The 21,340-nt window shown below is 56.5% G+C and overlaps 1 protein-coding gene across 1 annotated transcript in view; it reads left to right on the top strand.

Moving 5' to 3' along the window:
* CD82 (CD82 molecule) overlaps positions 1-19,914 on the top strand; it is a 52,606-nt gene extending 32,692 nt beyond the window's left edge. The window contains exons 4-9 of the mRNA XM_047775931.1: positions 5,236-5,360; positions 5,500-5,574; positions 14,580-14,681; positions 18,137-18,337; positions 18,641-18,724; positions 19,048-19,914. Of these exons, the coding sequence (XP_047631887.1) occupies positions 5,236-5,360; positions 5,500-5,574; positions 14,580-14,681; positions 18,137-18,337; positions 18,641-18,724; positions 19,048-19,125 (665 nt within the window). The 3' untranslated portion in view covers positions 19,126-19,914. The remainder of the gene's footprint in view (positions 1-5,235; positions 5,361-5,499; positions 5,575-14,579; positions 14,682-18,136; positions 18,338-18,640; positions 18,725-19,047) is intronic.
* The last annotated feature ends 1,426 nt before the right edge of the window (positions 19,915-21,340 follow it).

The raw sequence follows: 21,340 nt of genomic DNA, 5'->3' as shown, positions 1-21,340 counted from the left end.
CCCTGCCCCAGCCGCCTCTGAAGAGGGGGTCAGGGCAGCAAGCAGGGCTGCCCCACAAGTACTTGAACCTCAACAGCTGGTTCCTTTTCCCGCTGACCTCAGGGCCTTACCCAGGTCCTGCTGTTGACCATTCCCCCGTGGGCCTCTCTGCAGGGGTTTCCAGAAGGAATTTTTCCCTCCTTCCCCAAACAAAGCTGTTGTTGTGTGGAGAAGCCTGGAGGCTGAGGGAGGCGTGTTCTCCATCCCGGCCCCCTCCCTCCACCCTGACCTTAAGAAAGCCTCTAAGATCTCCGTTCCCATTTGCCTGCTCAGCAAAATGTGGACAATGGTCCTTCCCCTTCGCAGTTCAGAGAGACGGAGGAAAGGACCAGGACAGTAGATTGGCTGGTGTCTGAGAAGCACCTACTGTGTGCCTGCCCCCGGGCAGGTGGGTCAGGCAAGTGCACCAGGCCGAGCATCTAGTGTTTGTGGTCACGATGCACTGGGCACACTGGGCCCGAGGCCAGGCCCTTGGCACAGATAAATGTCTCTTAATCTCACAGCAGCAGGAGCTTCCCGCCTTAACAAATGAAGAAGTGAGGCTCAGGGACGCCCCTCACTCAAGTTCACACAGCCTCTGAGTGAAAGGTGTGGACTCGAACCCCCAGAACTTTGCTCCTAAATGCCTCACACAGCTGCGGGAGGCGCCACATGGAAGCCTCGTGTCTCCTTCTTGAAGCTGGAGGGAAGAAGCCCAAGGCTCTCCTGCCAGGATGCTAAGAGGCCCCTCTAGTCTACTCACTGTCCCCTCCAGGAAGCCTGCCAGGCTTGCTGCGCCAGCCTCTGGTGGCGTCCTGAGGTGGGAGGGAGGCGGAGCAGAGCACAGCGATGCCACGCCCCTCGGCGAGGTGGTCCTTGGCTCACTTCCTCTCCCAGCAGCTGCCCCAGGCCAGCAGGTTTGGACTCAGGCCCAGGACAGCTGCTCGATTTGAATGAAACAGAACCGGGCTAGGATGGGTGATGGAAGGGCCACACCTGTTACCATGCCCGGGGGCTAGGCCTCCCCTCAGACACAAAGGGAAGCAAGGATGATCCACCCTGCAGCCACATCCCAGGCGGTCTAGGGCTAAAAGTCCTGACTCCTGCTGGGGGTGGGGTGGGATGCCGAGTGCGCCCCATGCTGGGCCTAAGGTTTGAGTTTCCTGCCTCCCGCTGGGTGCCCACCCCCACCCCCCCCACGCCCCACGCCCTTTCCACATAGGACACATCCTCCTTGTCTGGGCTTGCTCCAGGCTCCCCACTTCCTGGGCTGTGGCCCACACCCAGCGGGCACTGCACTGGGGCAAAGTCTCAGGGCCCAGCCCGCCTGCTGCATTTCTGCCCTCTGCACCCAGCCCAGGGCTCCAGGGCCTTCCTGCTGCCCCTCCCACCTCCTCCCAGTTCAGAGCTGAGAATCCCGAGCTGGCCAGACTTTAGCAGCCCCCTGGATGCACCTGAGTGTTTTTACAAACACTGGGTCTCCCCTCCTTCCTCTGCAGAGGGATCTGACTGCATTGGTGTGGGAGGAGGTCTGGAGCACTGCGATTTTTTTTTTCATGTCTTTTTGCCTTTTCTAGGGCTGCACCCATGGCATGTGGAGGTTCCCAGGCTAGGGGTCTAATTGGAGCTGTAGCTGCCAGCCTACGCCAGAGCCACAGCAACATGGGATCCGAGCCACATCTGTAGCCTACACCACAGCTCACGGCAACGCTGGATCCTTAACCCACTGAGCAAGGCCAGAGATCGAACCCGCAACCTCATGGTTCCGGGTCAGATTCGTCAATGACTGAGCCACGATGGGAACTCCCCTGGAGCACTGTGACTTTTAAAAAGCTTCCCAGGGGCTTCCCCTGGGCAGTCTGGGTCCAGAAACACCAATCTGCTGGTCCAGTCACTATACCCTTGGGTAAACGGGCTCAGAGAGTGCAGGGAGAAAAGACTTCCTGAGAGTCACACAGCAAGTGAGGGTCAGAACTGGGAACCGGCCCTTCCCTCATTCACTGGACAGGCTACCCCAGCCTACAGGCTCACCCCTTTCTGAGTCAGGTTGCTCAGATCAAGGTCAGACGGAGATCCTGGCGGAGGACAAGGACTGGTATCAATGAAACGGTCTGAGGAAAGAGACCCCTGAACAGGGCTTTCAGTCCCGGCCTTGCTCCTTGGACCTCATCTGTGGCCTCTTAGCTGCTCTGGGCTGTCCTGCTTTGATGGACACGTCAAGGTGTAAATCTCTCTCTCTCTCTCTTTTTTTTTTTTGTCTTTTTAGGGCCGCTCCCACAGCATATGGATGTTCCCAGGCTAGGGGTTGAATCGGAGCGGTAGCCACTGGCCTACACCACAGCCACAGCAACGTGGGATCCGAGCTGCATCTGTGACCTACACCACAGCTCACGGCAATGCCGGATCCTTAACCCACTGAGCGAGATCAGGAGTCGAACCTGCGTCCTCATGGATCCTAGTCAGATTCGTTTCTGCTGAGCCACGACGGGAACTCCTAGAGTATAAATCCACCCTCCTCAGGCTGTGGTGGAAAGTTAGCAGGACGGTTTGGGTAAAGGGCCCTTTTCAGGGCTGGCACGCAGTGGAATTCCAGGTAGTGCCAGTTGTTTTTGGGTGGTGGGGGGACTCGCTGGGAGGGCTTGTTGGAACCCAAACCTGGGAAGTTTAGGCAAAGTAAACCTGGACAGCTTTCCCCTGCTCTTGTTTATGCCTGAGAGCAAGGGCCATGATGGCCTGGAGTCAAAAGGAAGCCCCCTCACTCACCTCCAGCCCTCGGGCCTCTGCCCAGCTTTCTGGCAGCTCCTGTGAGGAGCTGGGCAGTGGCTACACTGCCCTGGCGCCTGAGAGTGGGGTGGGCTGGCCAAGGCTTTTCCTGAGCTCCAGAACATTCTGTCTGTGCCCAGAGGTGGAGTTGGACCACACCTTTCTACCCACTCACACGCCAGCTTCCTAGTTATTCCTTAAGGGCTCTCACGCCCGCTCTGTGGCCAAGGTGGGGATCTCAGCCTCTGAGATGTCCCCAGGGAGTCCTGGGCTGTCAGCCTGTTGACGGTCAGCTGTAGCAGCCCTGGCTGTGCCTGAGTCAGCAGCGAAACACATTAAAAATTCAGGTTCCAGAGTTCCCGTTGTGGCTCAATGGTTAACAAATCCGACTAGGAACCATGAGAGTGCGGGTTTGATCCCTGGCCTCGCTCAGTGGGTTAAGGATCCAGCATTGCCGTGAGCTGTGGTGTAGGGCACAGATGCGTCTTGGATCTGGTGTTGCTGTGGCTGTGGTGTAGGCCAGCAGCTGTAGCTCTGATTAGACCCCTAGCCTGGGAACCTCCATATGCTGTGGATGTGGCCCTAGAAAAGACAAAATAAATAAATAAATAAATAAATAAATAAATAAATAAATAAATAAATAAACGAAGGTTCCAGCTCTTCTGGAAAGTCTGCCTGGCTGAGAGCCCCAGGAATCTGCATCCCCAAGTGGTTCTTCTGGTCTGCCAAGGAGGTTCTGCAGCCTTGTGAAAACACCCTGCCCCGCCGCCTCCCTGAGAGTGCCATGCCAGCCACTGCCTCAGGGCACAGGGGGCTGTCGGGAGGGAGCCCCACAGCCCCCTACCTGTGGGGATGCACGTCCACCCTGGCCCTCACAGTGGCCCCAGCCTCAGGGTAGAGCGTCCCCAATGTGACCCCCCCATCAGTGAGCTGGAGCAGATGGGAGCTTTTCCCTGTGTGATCTCATGGGATTCTTGGGAAATGCTGGTCCAGGGCCCTAAGGAAACTGACTCCCACCTGCCCCCTGCGTGGGCTCTGTCCTCCAGAAGCCCCGAAGAGGGTCTCTTGCCATTAAGCCCCTCTCTCTGCTTCGAGCATGTCACCTGTTAGACTCACCTCTCACTCACCCTGGGCCATTCCTTCTCCCTTTCCTTCCATTCTTCAAATACACCCAGCTTACTCCCGCCTTAGGCCTATGCACCTGCTGTTCCCACTGCCTGGAATGCTTTTCCTCGGATCTTCACTTGTCTGACTTCTCCCTTCTCATCGAACTGAAAGTGTCACCTGCGCATCAGCTTTCCCCCACTGCCCGAGCCCTCCCTGCTGGGGCACTTGACGTGAGCTGGCATCCGGATCCCTCACACAGCCAGAAGGCCTCCACCGCACCCCCTCCCTGAGTGTCAGCTTCTTGGTGTGGGAACCTCAGCAGGCTGAGTTTGGTATCCCCAGCAATTGGCATAGCGCCTGGCATACACTGGGCACCTGGTAAACCCTTGTGGACTGAATGAAGGCGTTGAGCGTCATCCTGCATCAGTACATGTGCCCCGGGCATCAGCAGCAAGAGCGTGGCCTTGGGGGTCTGCCCGTTTCCCAGCTCTGGCCCTTGTGGGTGTGCCTCTCTGAGCCTCAGTTTCCTCATCTGTGAGATGGCTGTGCTGGTGCGGAGATGGCGCGTGTGAAGCCGCTGAGGCATAGTGAGTGGGCAAGAGAGACCAGCATTTAGTGTTTACAGACGAGGAGGAAGGCAGGCCCTCGGCGTCTGTGGCCCCAGCGGAACCTGCCGGTCCGTGGTTCGTTAATCCAGCAGCTATTCCTACAGCCCTTTGCTGTGCCAGACGCTGTTCTGGGGGCAGGGGGTTCAGCAAGGGCCAGAGTTCCTGCCTCTGGGCAGCTCACATCCTCTTGGGGAAGCAGACAGTGAGCCAAGTCAGTCGGTCAAACTAGGGTCTTCTCAATCCTGGTAAAAGCTAAGGAGGAAAATCAGGCGGAGCTGGGGGTGAGGACAGGTGGGGACAGGCAGCTTTCAAAGCAGGTGAGGGGCAGATTCCTTGCTAGGTGGCTGACCGCCGTGTCGCAACTCCAGGGCAGGGGTTTGGCAGAGGTCCTGGGCCTCAGGGCCCTGCACCTGACTTTGTGCCTAATAAGAGCAAGATAGGAGTTCCCACCCTGACTCAGTGGAAATGAATCTGACTAGTATCCATGAGGACAGACACAGGTTCGATCCCTGGCCTTGCTCAGTGGGTTAAGGATCTGGCGTTGCTGTGAGATGCAGTGCAGACCACAGATGCAGCTCGAATCTGGCATTGCTGTGGCTGTGGCGTAGGCCAGAGGCTACAGCTCTGATTTAACCCCTAGCCTGGGAACCTCCATATGCCATAGGGGCGGCCCTAAAAAATAAAATAAAATAAGGGCAAGATAGGCAGGCTGACTTGAATACCCTTCTCCACCCCACAGAGACCTCTTCCACCTCGCTCAAGGTAGGAGCCTACGTCTTCATCAGCATAGGGGCCTTCACCATGCTCATGGGCTTCCTGGGCTGCATTGGTGCCGTCAATGAGGTCCGCTGCCTGCTGGGGCTGGTGAGTATGGCCCTCCCCGCTGCCCACCCAGCCAGGAGGGGCTCGCGTCCTGCTCCGGGCTGCCTGGGTGGGGGCATCTGAGGTCAGTGGGACTTGGTGGGGGACCCCAGCTGACTCCGTGCCTGCTCTGTGTCCCCAGTACTTTGCCTTCCTGGTCCTGATCCTCATCGCCCAGGTGGCTGCTGGGGTCCTCTTCTACTTCAACATGGGCAAGGTAAGCAGCCCCCATCCCCACCCCCGACCAGCCACACAGGGTGGGGGACAGACAAGAGCCCTCTTCATTGTCACAGAGAAACCCAGAGGTGCCAGGGCAGCCTCCCAGGCCTCTAGTTCCCTGTGGTCACATGGCAGAGTGTTAGAGGAGGGGCCAGTGTGGGTGGGCAGAGCTGCTGCTGGGCCCAGATCTTGGCACCATCCAGATCTAGCTGTGTGGCCATGGGCAAGCTTCTTGCCTCTTTGTGCCTGTTTCACCTTCTCTGCACTGAAGGCACCAATAAATTTAACTCTCAGGGTGGCTGTGATGATGCAGAGATTGTCTTAGCACAGTTCTCAGCACCTCATCCACAGATGAGGCCGAGGGAGGAGAAGGTCAGTGAAAACATTCGTCCTGTGTCAGAGGGAAGACACTCAGCATCGAGGAACAGGAAATTAGACATATTGGGACTTCGACTCTAAGGACACGTGTTGCTGACTTAGCCGACAGTCAGGCTTGGGAGCTCAGAGGCCCTGTCTGTTCAGCACCCTCATCATGACCACTCGCCTCCATCACGCCACTTGCCTCATGGCCACAAGATGGCTGCCACAGCACCAGAAACAACATCCGTACCACTGTGGCCAGAGCAAAGGGAGTGGGGCAATGCCAGCCAGGGCCATCTCTTTTATCAAAAAATGTCTTCCCCAGAGTGGGCTGCAAAGGCACTCACTCCTGGCTTCAAGGGAGGCTGAGACTATCCAGCTTTCAGACTCTAAATACAGAGACACAAGATATAAGGAAGCTGGCACTGGCTAGTGGGTGTGCCAGTAGATTGTGACTGTCGTAGTTCTCATTACGGAGCACCTCCTATGTGCACACGGTATCTTCTAGAAGCTTTATGCACATGATCTCATCCTCCCAACAGCTCTGCCTCGTAAGTGTTATGGTGATGGGCAGGGAAGCCGATGCTCCGAGAGACAGATAACAACTATGGCATCAGTAATAGTAACTGTAAACCCCCTCCCCCATCCACACACGCATGCATTGCTTCGCCAAACACACAGTATCCTGGGCGCGGTGTCAGCCACTTTATGTTCCTTCTTTCCCTGAGCCTCACCTCCTCATGCTACAGGAGGGCAGTGGCCAGGCCAAGTGACAGCCCAGGCTCCCCGAGGCCACAGTGCACCTGTGGCCCAGCTGAGGCCGGGCCCTGCCTTCCTCCAGGCCGACCGTTCTTGTCCACCCATAGGGTTGGCAGAGCCAGGGGCCAGGTGGATGCTTACATTTTACCATTTGAAGGTCAAGCTGCCACAGATCCCTCCTGGAAGGAAGCTGAGAAACCATGACACCAATATCAATAACTGACACTTAATAGAATTTAGAAGAAGGCTGGCAGTAAACACTTTGCACGTACTGCATTTAATTATTCATTCTTCACTTCAAGACCCGGAGATTGTAGGTATGAACCCCCTCATTTTCAGAGAGGGGGAGTAACTGGGCCAGAGGTCACACAGCTAATAAGTGGCAGAGGCAGGATTTTAAACCCAAGCAACTTGGCTTCTGAGCTCATGCTGGTGAAATTTTTATTATAGTGGCTCCTACCTGAATCTCCTTTACTTATATATAATCCACGCCCAGCCTGTTTCCCAGGAGAATTGGAGCTGGCTTCCAACATACGCATAGAGCAGCTAAACATCAAAATGAGAAAGATCAGAATGCCCACTGAGACAGGGCGGAAGACTGCTGTTCCTGAAGTTAAGGGACAAGATACTCACAGCAGCTGAGAGCTAACTTGAACACTGAGCTTCCTGGCAGCCAAGGCAAAAGGGGAAGTAGCAGTTTTAGTAGATGAAAGGAAATTCGCTTGGCTCCCAGAGAGAAAGCCAGTATTAAGGGAAAGGGAAACTACTTTTCCAGTGAAATGGTAGTGAGATGGCACCTGAGGCTTCTCTGGGACCCAGTCATTGGTACCTGACAAAGAGAGTGGATGAGAACTGGGCCCAGAGACCCAGTTCCTATGACTCAGCTTGGCAGGGATGTCAGGCGTTTCACCCTTTCACCCCTGTGTTTCCCCATCTCAGGGCCGCCTCTGTCACACCAACCACATCCCAGGAGCTGAGCGAGTCACTTGACACAAGTTTCAGTTTTATGAGCGTTTTCAAGCTTAAGAAATTGAGGCCCAGAAAAGCAGTGACTTTCAGCCATGGTCACGTGCAGCTCGGATGTGTCAGGGCGGCGATTTTCACCCCGATCGCTCTGACCCAAGGCCCATGCCTCCCTCTGCACCTTGCCACCTCCCCCGAGGAGCTGGTATAATCTGCTTGGCTGCTGACCAGGAGCCATGCCTCAGAGGTGGCCCCCGGCCCCAGAGCAGGGCTTCTTTGGAGAATCAGCTCCCCTGACTCGAGTCTGGACTGTGTCTATCATGATACCACCCCCCCACCCCGCCCCCGTCCCCGTCCCCTCCTCTGCCCGCCCCCACCCCAGGCTCCACACCTCACGCCCCCACCCCAAGCCCCAGCCCACCTCACCTTGGCCCACCTCCTTTGCTGGAAAGCAGTGGGAAATTTCCTGGCTTTGCTGGGGAAGTTCTGGCGCCACCCGATCGCCGGAGTTAGAAGGAACGATTTATTTTTTCTTTCCCAGCACATTGTAAATCCCGGTGGAAGACTAAACATGCCCTTAGTGCTGTTTATTCCTGCAGATGAGGCCCAGCTGGGGAGGTGGGACTTGTGTAAGCCCGAAGGAAAAGCTTTTTGGAAGCCGATGGGCCCCATCTCCCCCCTCTCTCCAGGCTGCCTGGGCAGGTGGGAGGGACTGAGCTGCTGGGCTCCCCTAAAAGTGGGCTCCAGGGCTGCCCTCCGCCCTTCCTGTGCCAGACATCTGTCCGCAAGGCAGCAACAGGAGAGGCTGGGGTGGGCTGAGCCGTGGCTTCCTCGTCTGTCAATGGAGGAGAAGAGACCTGGCTGGTCCCCACCTCCACCAGGGCTGAGGGGAGCCCAGTCCTCAAGGCTTGCCGAAAGCATGGAGAGGCGGCCGGGGCCTGGACCCCAGAGCCTAAGGGACCACGCAAGGGCCCTTCTCTGAGACTCTTGGGAAGTTCACCTCTCTGTGCCTTAGTTTCCTCCTTTGTCAAATGCCAGGCATCCCACAGGGCTCCTCTCCTTTATCTGCAGTTCCAAAGCCCCCCAAAGACTGTCAAAACCAAAAATACCACGTGTAACTCATTGGGTGGCAAAATCGAACCTGAATGGAAATGAGGTTGTTTATGGCCTTGGTTTACCCCCCTCAGTGTCCCTTGGGGAAGAGGAATGGGAGCGACCATGGACGGTGACACGCAGCCCCCGGCCCCGTCTGAAATCGGAACGTTTCTCAGGCCCAGAGCCCATCAGCCTCAAAGGCCACCTTAGAGCGCTGCTGGGAGGTTGGAGAGAGATGGCAGATGGAAAAGGCAGGGACCGCCCGGCCCAGAGCAGAAGTTTGCTGGCATCACTGCAGCAGTTTACTATTACTCTCACCATTACTAGCTTCACTCATGCCTAGTTAGCGCTCAGTAAATGGCCCCGGTCCCGTTGTCATCAGTATTAATGTTAGTAAGGGCTGTGGGAACCAGGACTGCGCTGGGAAGTTAAAATTCTTCTGGCTGGAGTTCCCGTCGTGGCACAGCGGGGAACAAATCCGACTAGGAACCATGAGGTTGCGGGTTCGATCCCTGGCCTCGATCGGTGGGTTAAGGATCTGGTGTTGCCGAGAGCTGTGGTGTAGGTCACAGATGCAGCTTGGATCCCGCGTTGCTGTGCCTCTGGCATAGGCAGGTGGCTACAGCTCCTATCCAACCCCTAGCCTGGGAACCTCCATATGCCTCGGATGCGGCCCTAAAAAAAACTGGAAAAAAAAAAAGAGAGAGAGATTCCTCTGGCTGTTTCCTCAACTTATCATTATCTAGCCCTTTGTTTAGTGGGAAAAGCCCAGGTCTGGGATTCAGGGACCCCCTGTTCTAGGGTGGGCTTTGCTGCTGCTTGCTGTGTGGCCCTGGACAAGTTACCCAGCCTCTCTGAGCCTCACATGACCTCTTGGGCCATTCCCAGCTCTGACTCTCTGGGATTCTGACTTGTTCTCTACAGGCAGTGGAGGGTGGGCAGGGGTCAGTGAGGAAGGACATGAACTGTTGCCCAGGATGTGCTGGGCGCTGGGTTTGGTGCACTCGTGCAGGCTATGCCACAGACCTGCACACCGAGGCCACTGGGGCTCCGAGAGGTTCTATCAGGGCTTGAGCAGAAGGCCTGAGCCTGGAGGAGAGAGGCTCCTGCGGTCCTGGTGGGAGAGGGCGTGGGGGTGGTGACGGTGGCTGGGCCGGACTGCTGTGTGCTCCCCAGAGGGGGTGGCCGGCCAGAGCTGTGACACCCTTCCTCCTCCTCCCCTCCCACCTAAGAAACCCCAGATAGCCAAGTAGCCAGTGCCCACAGGACCGCATGCACAGGTGGTGAAACAGGTTCCTCGAGGACAATGCCGGTCTGTGAGATGTCTGCACCCCGTGATGGAAACTTCCTTATCCATCCACCAGCTTGGGTTTCTCCTGCCCTCGGGATGCAACTGGAGCCAGGACGGGTGGGAGGTGTCGGGGGTGGGGGGGGGGTGGGAGGGCGGTCCTGGGGGAATAGTGATGGCAGCCTTTCTCTTCCCTTTTGGGAAGCAGGAAGAAGGCCAGCAAGCTGCCCTGGAAAGTATCTTGGAGACCAGTGGGCGGAGACTCAAGACCTGGCTTCCCGCACTTGACTCCACCCCGCCCTCAGGGAACCTAAGGTGGGGGCGGGGTGGGGGACCTGATGCGGTCCCCTGCCGAATTCTGGGGTAGCTGGTTATGTAGGTTGCGGCTGTACTTTCAGGAAAGGCTTGAGTGGTCACTAAGAGTAAACATGCCACCCCCTCCACACGTGCCGGGGCAGCGGATCCCAGGATGAAGCCTCAGAGCCTTTGGCAACACCTTCTGTGGGATCCCAGGGAGGGGACAGGAAGGCGTGGGCCCCTTACATCGCATGGAGGTCCCTCGTTGTAAGAGGAATTTGATAACATTAGAGCATAGAGAGAGGGCTGAACACCATCCCAAAGAGCTGTCAAAGGAGCCTGGAAACTTACTCTGGGGAGGAGCAGGTAAAGGGAGACGTGGTTGGGTCGCAAATATCCAACTTCTGTTTGTCCAGGGAGAGAACAATATGATTTGCTCTGTGTGGTCCCAGCTGGGACTTAGGAGGGAGAGGAAGGGTGAAAACTAATGGACAGATGTCATTTGGGCTCGATTTAAAATGCATTGCTTGTATCAAGAGCCTCCCCAACCCTGCAGTGTGCTATTTTGTATGGTACTGAGTTCCCCATCCTAGGGAGCATTTAAGCAGAGCCTGGAAAGTATCTTGGAGACCAGTGGGCAGAGGACTCTTACATTTGGATAATATGCTGAACTCAAAGGTGTCTTCTGAGTCTACCTCTAAAAGCACAGCATGGGCAGGGAGGGGAGGGTCATGGCAGAGGGGACGCGGGGTCAGGTGGAGATGGGGGTGGCTTGCTATGGTTAAGATCTCAGGGTTCCGGAGCTGCACATAGCAGCTTATGGTCACATCTCCGCTGCTCACTAGCTCTCTGATCTTGGGAAGTTGTTCTCAGGCTCCGAACCTTGGTTTCCTCCTCTGGGAAGTGGGGAGGACGGTATTGGGCAGGACCAGGGCTGGCTTCCTAGTTGTGTAACCTGAGTAGCATTCCACACTTAGAAGGGTCCCGTACTTTGTCTTGAAATTCTTAATCATTTTAAAATGAGGAGGCCTGCACTTTCATTTTGCACCAGGCTGGAAAGTATGCATTCACTCCTGGGCAAGATTCTTTATTACGTGTGACAGTAATCCGACTGAAACCGGCCAGATCTGGCTGCAGGCTCAGCTGGATCCAGGTTTCTAAAGGCTGCCACCGAGACTGTCCCTCTCCATCCTTGACCCTGCTCTTCTCTGTCGGCTCCCTCCTCAGGATGGCTGTCTCCAGTGGAGCTTGAAGTGGCCACCAGCAGCTCAGGCCCTCGTCCCATCAGATTAGTGGAAAGAGAGGGCCCTTGCGTGTGACCAGGGAAACACACCCATCCCTGAGCCACTCGCTGTGCCCAGAGCACGGAAGGCACTAAGCAGCCTGGGTCTTTGCCTGCCCATGGCAGCGAGGGGGCAGGGCTGGCCAGCCACAGAGTGATTGGGGGGTGCTTACCCCTCAGGAAGGGAAGTGCTGTTTCAAGAAGAAGGGCGAGTAGGTGCAGGGCAGGCGGAAACCACAGAGGGACCCCTGCAGGGATGCAGTGAGGTGCTGGGCATCTTCTCACTCTCCCTCCCTACTCCTTCTTGTCTCAGGAACCACCTGGTTGCCAGGGTAACTTTCCTGGGCTCCTGACACTGCCCCCTGGGCATTGGAGTCCCAAGGCATCAGCCCCAAGCTGAACCAGCCCCAGCAGCCCTGGTCCCCAGGGTCCAGCTGTGTCCCTTAGCCCCATTCTGGGTTAGAGGATGGATGTGGTGTTTCCATGGAAACCACCCAGCCTCAGTGGAAACCACCAAGCCTCCATCACCTTCTCATTTCTGGGGCCTGAAACAGGGAAGTCTGGGCTGCTGTGGCAACCATGCCCAGGTATAAATAGAGTCTAGGTCCGTGAGGGAGGGGGAGGATGTGGCAGAGATAGTTCTCTATGCAAATGCCTCTGGGGACCCCCTCCTTCCCACGCCTCGGGGATCATCTGCTCACCAGGGAGCAGAGGGGGAGCAGAGGTGGTCGGCGCAGAAAGACTCAGATTCCGCAGGCAGACAGCCCCCACTGTGTGACATGGGCCAACCGCTTAGCTTCTCTGGGCCCTTCTTAAAAGGGCTCTGACCTACTGCAAGGTACAAGCCCTGTGGTTTCAGTGCTGATAGAGCTTAATAAATAGAAACTTGGCATCTGGAATCCAAACCCCAGCTCTTCACAAGGTGGCTGAGGGACATTGGGCAGGTTAATTAACCTCTCTGGGCCTTGTTTTCTGCATATCTCTCTGATGAGGGAAGAAGGTCATTACCTAGGCTCTAGGTCGGCTTGAGGGATTAAAGTGAAGTAACGCATTAAAAGTGTTCGAACGGTGCTGGTAGACATTTGATAAAAGTTAGCCCCCGCTATTGTTGTGACTAGTTACTGACAGGCAAACTTTGCAAACTGTAAAGCTCTGAGTGAGTAAAACCAAAAAAGTATTATGCTCAGAGTTTTGTCAAAAGGGAGGGGGCAGAGAGCTGCCCCAAGGAGGGGGGGGTGCTGCCCGAGAGGCTGGTTCCCAGGGTTGGTGAAGGGAGCAGGGCGAGGAGCCCGGCGCGCAGGTCCCTCTGGAGGATGTGGCTTCTCTGAGCGAGGCATTCATGGGGAACGGACAGAAGCCCCGTTCATGGGGTTCTGAGCCAGGTTCTGAAAGCCCCTGCCTGGAGATGCCCGGCCCGTCTTCCCAGTTCCTCTTTCTCAGGAACCGAGAGGCAGGGGTTCTGCAGGGACAGCAGGTGACCACGACCAGCCTGTCCATGCTGGTGTTCCCTGGGGAGGCCCCTGAGCAAGGTCCACAGGTGGGGCCAGGCAGGACCAGGCTGGGGCTGGGGGAAGCTTGTCCTCAGCTCTCAGGCTGGCTGGCTAGCGGCTTGCCTCCCTTTGCACAGCCGACTTGTTCCCGAAAAGCTGCCAGCGTGAGATCCTCTGTTCAGAGCCCCAGTAAGAAGCCATGGGGACCGAAGCCTTTGGATCCCCACACCCCTCGTCTGTCTTCTTTTATTTTTATTTGTGTGTGTGTGTGTGTGTGTGTCTCTCTCTCTCTTTTTTTTTGGGGGGGGGTGGGGGGCACACACACAGCATATGGAAGTTCCCAGGCTAGGGGTTGAATCAGAGCTGCAGCTGCCAGCCTACACCACAGCTACAGCCATGCCAGATCCCGGCCGCATCTGTGACCCCGCAGCTTGTGACAGTGCAGAATCCTTAACCCTCTGAGGGAGGGCAGGGATCACACCTGCATCCTCATGGATACTTGTCAGGTTCTTAACCCGCTGAGCCACAGTGGGAACTCCTGGCTTCTTTTAAATGAGTGTTTTCTCTGTGGGGTTAGCCAAGAGCAGGTGCTTCTCTCTTCCTCCATGAGGGGCCCTGAATCCTGAGGCTGGTGGGGACCAGCCCACGTGAGATGTAAACTTCGCCCGGCAGAGAGGGGCTTATGCACACATTGCTTATTCTTGCCACCCGCCTCCTCTGGCCAAGCTGGGCCAGACACAGTCCCTGCCCCGAAGGAGCTAACATTCCAGGGGAGGAAAGATTCGATAAGTCCTGGAAACAAATGGGCATGGAATGAGGAGGCTATGAAGAAAAATGCAGCATGCTTACCCTTGTAGGGTAAGGAGAGCCTGGGAGGGCGTAGAACAGGGCTGGGCTTTTGTAGGGTGGTCCAGGAAGGGCTTTCTGAGGAGGCGCCATCTGAGGAGAGCTCTGAAGGAAGTGGAGGAGTGAGCCATGCTCATCTTTGGCAGAAGAGGATTCCGGGCAGAGGGCACTGCAAGCGCAAAGGCCCTGAGGCAGGAGTATGTCTTGCATAAAAATCGCAAGACCTTTGTAAGTGAAATAGAGGGAGTGAAAGCGGAGGAAAGGAGGCCTGGAAAGAGCAGGACCAAATGGTGTAGGGTCTCGGGGGCTGTTGAGAAGACAGCGGGGTTGTTCCCAAGTGTGCTGGGAGGCCGCTGGATGGTGATGTGGGGACAGGCCCGTTTAAGGGGTCATGTGCTACTGGTTGCTAAAGAGACCGTCAGGCAGGAGTGGTTGGCCCTTGGCTGCACTGGGCTTAGCATGGTGACCAGGGTGGGCCGCAAAGGGTGACAAAACGCTTTTGAGCTATGAGCGTGTCCCTAGTGTTTCGGGGGGTGGGAGAGAGGCAGCTTCAGGAGATGTGACCAGAATCGGGGCACAGGTTTGAGGGAATCTGACCTTGGTCCTCACTGTCCCCACTACAGCTGAAGCAGGAGATGGGCAGCATCGTGACGGAGCTCATTCAGAAGTACGAGGAGGGTCGTCAGGACAGCTTACAGGAGGCCTGGGACTACGTGCAGGCTCAGGTGAGGGGGCCATGGCCTCTGTGTGTCTGTGTGTCCGGGGCTGGTCGTCTGTGTGCCTGGATGTGCCTCACAGACAGAATGAGTTAGCGAGGTGGTGTGTGAGTGTGTATCTGTGGGGGCAGGGGGCTCCTGAGCGGCCCCCCTCCCGGCACCCCAGCCACCACTGCCGTTCCTCCCTCAGGGGGTCCCCAGGGGCGCTCACAGGGCTCCACCCGAGGCTGGAGAAAGGGGGTGACCCTTGACCCTCTCCTCTCAAGCCAGCCTGGGGGGTGCTGGGAGCTCCACCCTGGACGTTAAGAAACTGGGTGCCAGCCGATGTGCTGACACGGGTCCAAGAGGAGGCGGCTTCTGGGGAGGTGCCATGGGAACGTTCGGGCTGAAAGGAATGTTCTATTCAAATCTTGATCCAGGTGGTGATGCAGTGTGTATGGAAAAGTGCATCAAGCTGAATTTGTACACTGTAGTGTATGTGTAGTCCACCTCAGTTAAAGTGAAAGAATGACAGACAGACAGACTGACTGTCAGAATGACTAACAGGCAGACTGACTGACTGACTGACTGACTGACTAACGGGCAGAGTGACTGACTGACTGACAGAGTGACTGACTGACTAACAGGCAGACTGACTGGCTGACAGAGTGACTGACTGACTAACAGGCAGACTGACTGACTGACTGACAGAGTAACTGACTGACTAACAGGCAGACTGACTGGCTGACAGAGTGACTGACTGACTAACAGGCAGAGTGACTGACTGACTGACAGAGTAACTGACTGACTAACAGGCAGACTGACTGACTGACTGACTGACTGACTGACTAACAGGCAGACTGACTGACTGACTGACAGAATAACTGACTGACTAACAGGCAGACTGACTGGCTGACAGAGTGACTGACTGACTAACAGGCAGACTGACTGACTGACTGACAGAGTAACTGACTGACTAACAGGCAGACTGACTGGCTGACAGAGTGACTGACTGACTAACAGGCAGACTGACTGACTGACTGACAGAGTGACTGACTGACTAACAGGCAGACTGACTGACTGACTAACAGACAGACTGACTGGCTGACAGAGTGACTGACTGACTGACAGAGTGACTGACTGACTAACAGGCAGAGTGACTGATTGGCTGACAGAACTACTGACTAATTGGTTAAATGAATGAATGACAGACTGGTTGATGAGGCGACTGACTGACTGACTCTGGATTCCCAGCCTGCCTCAATGTGAACCAGTTCCCACAGTCACAAATCCCTCCCCTTTGGTGACCCCAGATGCTATGAGCCCTTGGCCAGGACCCACCTCCTCTGGGCTGCAGCCTCCTCCCCTGTCACAGGAGGACCCCCAACACAACTGGCTGTTGGTTGGGAGGGGCAGGGGCAGCGCGGAGGGAGGAAGCCGGACACCAGGAGAGTGTGGAGACTAGAGACGGGTCTCTGTGCAGGCAACACAGGCACGTCCCTTCTCTGAGCTGTGGAAAGGGGAGGATGATATTTCCTGGCCTGTGTGCTCAGCGTTTTGGTAACACGGGGACCTGTGTCAACTCTGGGCACATTTTCATCCCACCTTTGGTTTGATGCATATTTACTTTGCTAAGATTAGAGGGAGCGGCATGTCCCGGGATGAGCAAGTGTCACCCTTCAAGGACCCTGGGTGAGTCCCTGGGGAGGTGGTGAGTTCCCTGCCACCAAGGCAGTGGACCACCGGGGGTTTCCTGCAGCAGGCAGGGCCTCTAGATGATTTGATGTCTGGTAGATGCTGCTTGGGATGGTGGTTAGAAAAGAGATGGTGAGTCAAGTTTTTAAGGCCCGAAACCCAAACTTGGCTATTTCAGGCCAGGCCTTCTCTGAGCTTCAGTTTCCTCATCTGTAAAGCAGGGCTATTAATCCAGGCTCCCGTGAGATGAGTTTATGAAGCTTGATGCCTTTATCACGTGGCACATCAGCGGTGATGTTCAATCATCACGCGTAACCACTGAGACACAAGGGGGCGTCGGAAGGAAGGGCCAAGGAAAGCCGTCTCATTTTGCTTGGGTGTGGGAGGGGCTCTGGGTGCCCCTTAGAGGTGCCAGACTTTCTGCTTGAGAGGAGGCAGCCAGGCACCCGCAACGTACAAAATAAATCTTGGACTAGAAACTGCCTGTAGCAGAAGGGCTGCGCGTGCCTGGCGCGCCCCCTGCTGGCCGCTGGGCCGCAGGTCAGGGACTTGCCACTTGAGACGGGAAGGAAGCAGGTGGGCAAGTGACTGTGCAGGGCACGTGGCGTGCACCTCTCCCATGCTGGCCCCTTCAGTCCTCCCAGAGTGGCTGTTATCACCCCATTCTCCAGATGAGCAAGCTGGGGACTGGTGAAGGCAGCGGCTTGCCCGTGCACGGGGCAGGGCTAGAATTTGAAAGAGCCCTCCCCCAATTCTACTCCACTTTCATGGGCATTTCTGACACAGGCTTAGCACCTGTAACCCCAGGTCTGTCGGGAATTCAAGCCCAGCTGTGATCTGAGGCCTTTCGGGGTCCCCTTTATGAGCCCCACGGAGCCCAGATAGGCTTTCTTTGCCTCTGGAACTAGAGCATTTTCTCCTCTAAAAAAGGGCAAATTTACCTTCTTTCCCTTTTCACTTTGGCAGCCAGGAAGCTCAGAGCCAAACCTCAGCTCCAGCACATACTCAGAGCCTAAGAGTGGAACTGGTCTTTCCTGGGTGATTACTGTGTTCTCTAGGCCCAGGCTGGACACCTGACTTTTCTCATTCCATTTAGTCCTTCGAGTCAGGAAACTTTGTTCCCCTTGTTTTTCTGATGAGGAAGCCGAGGTCAGTGCTTTAACCAAAGCTGCATAGCTGGTAGGTGGCAGAACTGGGACTTGAGCCCAGCAGCCTGAATCCAGCCCCCAAACTCTTAGCCCAATGCCGTCTGCCCTCCTGTGCCCCCTATACCTATGTTCTTTCAACTGGACGCCCCTCTAGCTCGGCTTTATTTTTATTTATTTATTTGTTTTAGGGCCACACCTGCGTCATACGGAGGTTCCCAGGCTAGGGGGTCTCAAAATCAGAGTTGCAGCTGCCTGTCTACACCACAGCCACAGCAATGCCAGATCCAAGCTGTGTCTGCGACCTACACCACAGCTCACGGCGACGCTGGACCTTTAACCCCCTGAGCAGGGCCAGGGATCAAACCCACATCCTCATGGATACCAGCTGGGTTCGTCACTGATGCGCCAAAGCGGGAACGCCCTCTGCTATCTATGTTTGCCGCTCCCGATTTTGTTTCCTACTTTATTCATCGTTTCTGGTTGGCGGCATTCCCTGAGAGCCTCTTTACTTGCCTTGTGGCTCACAGAAGCCAAGGCGAAACCTAAACTCCAATCCTGGTGGGGGTCCTGGGAGGGACAGATCTGAGCTTCTGTCCCCAAGCGGGCAGTGGGCTCGAGCGGCCTGTCCCCCTCTGCTTCCAGGTGCAGTGCTGCGGCTGGGTCAGCTTCTACAACTGGACAGAAAACCCCAGGCTCATGAATCACACCAACACCACCTACCCCTGCTCCTGCGGGAAAAGGAGCCAGAATGACAGCAGCCTCCCACCGGAGAAGGGTTTCTGCCACGCCCTCAACGGAACCCAGGGTGGCAACAACCCCGATGCCTGGCCCGTGTACCACGAGGTGTGTGGACGGCTGTGGGCGGGGCGGGGCTGGAGCACGGTGGGCTCGGACCCTCCGTCTCTGGGGCTTGCCTGGGCTGTTGCTCCACTGACCTTCACCGAGCTAGCTATTCCCGCCTCGGGCACAGGCGCTGGCTTGTCATTGGCACCTTCATCTGGGTATTGGGGTGTGTATCCATCCAGCGAACACCCAGCCCCCTCTCTGCAGGCCCTCCGGGCTGGAGGTGGCCCCTCCTGGTGATTCTGCCTCTGGCGGGTGACGTGGCACATCGCAGGGTGACGTGGCTGTGTTCTCCCTTTGCAGGGCTGCATGGAGAAGGTGCAGGCCTGGCTGCAGGAGAACCTGGGCATCATCCTTGGCGTGTGTGTGGGCGTCGCTGTCATCGAGGTCAGGGTCCCATTCCCCCCCTCCCCAGCCCTCCCCCTGCTTCCCTCCCAGATGGCCCCAGCTCTGCAGATGTCCTGGTCGGGGGGCGGGGTGGGGGGGATGCTGAGGCCCACCAGCCTCTGGGGCCTCAGGGCAAGCCTGGCCTGACCTCTGTCCCTCCCCCACCCCCCTGCCACCTGAGTCCCAGGCTGATCCCCGGGCTCTAGCTGGGGATCCACTGAATCCAGGTCAAGCCCTGGGTGTTGCCCCGGGCAGTGAGGTGCTGCTCGGCGGATCCGGGCAGCCCTGCCTCCTCCCTCCGACTGTCGCCCGTCCCTCCACAGCTCCTGGGGATGCTCCTGTCCGTGTTCTTGTGCCGCAGCATCCACTCTGAAGACTACAGCAAGGTCCCCAAGTACTGAGGCGGCTGCTGTCCCCACCTCCCTGCCCGTCCCCCAACCTCAGGGCCCGCAGGGCTCTCCCTGGCATCCTCCTCCAGGCCTGCCTCCCACCTCACTGCCAAGAGTGGTGGCAGGAAGCAGGGGCGCTTTCTGGGGCCCGGACCCCTCTCCTTTGCTCTTCTGCCACCAGCCTTAAGCCCCCACTATTCTGCGGCTCCTTCACTCCTTGTCTGCCAGCGTCGTCTTAGCAACTCAGAGAAAACGCTCCCTGCACAGGTGGGCTGGGTTTCTACCTGCCTGGGGGGTTGTATATATTGTGTGGGAGAAAGTGTATTAAAACCTTGGTGGGGGGGGGGGGGACAAGGTACCCTGGGCTGTCAGGGGACTGCCCACTGCGTGGGTCGACTTTGTTTCCACTATGATGCTTCTGTCCTTGTTTTCACATTTTCCTGGAGGTGGTGGGAGGGGGTGGGCTTGACCTGACATGAAGGACAGCACCCCTTCCCCAGCCTGAGCCAGCCCCACCCAGGCAGCTCAGACCAGTTTGGGCCACATTGTGCAGGCAGGGCCTAGGTGAGCTGGGTTGAGGGGGGCTGCCTGGGCTGCGGGTCTAGACTGTCCCTGGATGGTTTAGGGACTCAGAGGGGTGCGCCCTCTGGGGGTGGCACCGAGCTGGCCTTGCATTTGCCAGGCTCCTGAGCTATCCAGGGCCTGGGTGGGTGAGGCTGTGCCTTGTAGGGGGTGGGAAGGGGCCCTGTGCACAGTTCTGTAAAACAGGAATGACTGATTATTAAAGAGGATTTGTAACAACCCAGCTTGCCATGGTGGGGACCTGCTTCCCAGGGTTGGGTGGGGACCAGAGGGGAGACAGAGTGTGAGCCGAGGGGCTGGGTCCGCAGGAAAGAGCAGTGGGTGCCTCACTGTTCTTCTCAGAGGGTACTCCCTCTGCCATCTCCTCTCTAGGGCCCTGGAGGCAGACAAAGGGGTAGGTGGGGCACTTGCCTCCCTGAAGTGGGGCAGGAAGGGGTGGCTGTGGAGGTGTTTCAGTGGAGCCCACCAGGTGGCACTGCTGCCCCAGCCTGGGAGCCTGGTGGAGCCCACACTTGTCCCTGGGTTACTCCAGGAGCCTCAGCACCTCCACGCCTGTGGGTCTCTCACTTCAGTGTGTGGGTGAATGTGCAGCCTCCAAAGCTCAGGAATCCTGGGCTGAAAAGAAAGAACCTGCGTCTTTTTTTTGTTTTGTTTTCATTAAAATAGAGTTGATTTACAATGTAGAACCTGCATCTCTAGCAGCCCTCCAAGGTGATGCCTGAACCGAGTTGCTTTAGATTCTCAGGCCCTGATAAGAGGTAGTTACAGATGCTCCCTAAAGAGAGGTGGGCTGGAAGGTGGGCTTTGTCCTCCAGGAAGGAGGGAGGGGGCCAAGCCTCAGGGACAACCTTACTCCCTGACCTAAACGATTTCTTGGAAGAAGCTTTCTGCAGCTAAAATCCAGGGCAAATGCACTTTCAGGCCTGTGGGAGGCACCAGGCACAGCCCTTAAACGCCAAGGGGCTATTCACAATAATCAGGACGTCTCCCCGGGGTTCTTTTCAAGCTCAGAGGCTGAGGGCCTGGAGTGAAGCCATTCCAGCTTATTTTATTTATAACTTGCCTCCTCGTTCCACAAAGGAAGTGCATATAATCAAATATAAAACTTGACTGAGAAAATATACATTTATGAGGAAGTTTAGACATGGGTGAAATAAACACAGGTTTATTTGCGTGGCCCAGCCTGCTGATGGCAAGTGCATGGTATGCACATAGTGTGTCCCCCATGGCTGTGCTCACAGCAGACATCACTAATCGATCACTGTTCTCATTAGCCCAGATGTACCCTAGCCATGCTTTCAGGTGATATCACTCATCACAGCCTCTGACTCTTTCTCAACTCAGCACAATTGACCAGTCTAGTTGGAAGGCAAAATGAAAGCACTTGCTCTCACTGAGCTCTAGTTGTTTAGCTGAACCATATGTAATTGAACTTCTGAGGCTAAAAACCCCAGCCCAGCACACCCACCTTGTGAGGTGCATCCAGAGCCAGGGCTGGGATGGCACGGAGCTGACTCCTGCCTTCACATCCTCCTTCCAGCCCAGATGTCCCAGGACGACCCCAGGGTAGTGCTGTGAAACCTGGTCCCTGGAGCACTGAGCCTACTGGCCACTCACTCCTACCTCTCGGAAGGACCCGCTTCTG

Source organism: Phacochoerus africanus, chromosome 4 (genome assembly GCF_016906955.1).
Source record: "Phacochoerus africanus isolate WHEZ1 chromosome 4, ROS_Pafr_v1, whole genome shotgun sequence".
In the NCBI taxonomy this organism is placed as follows: domain Eukaryota; kingdom Metazoa; phylum Chordata; class Mammalia; order Artiodactyla; family Suidae; genus Phacochoerus; species Phacochoerus africanus.
Note: the sequence above shows the minus strand (reverse complement) of the source record. Positions and strands in the feature narration are given on the sequence as shown.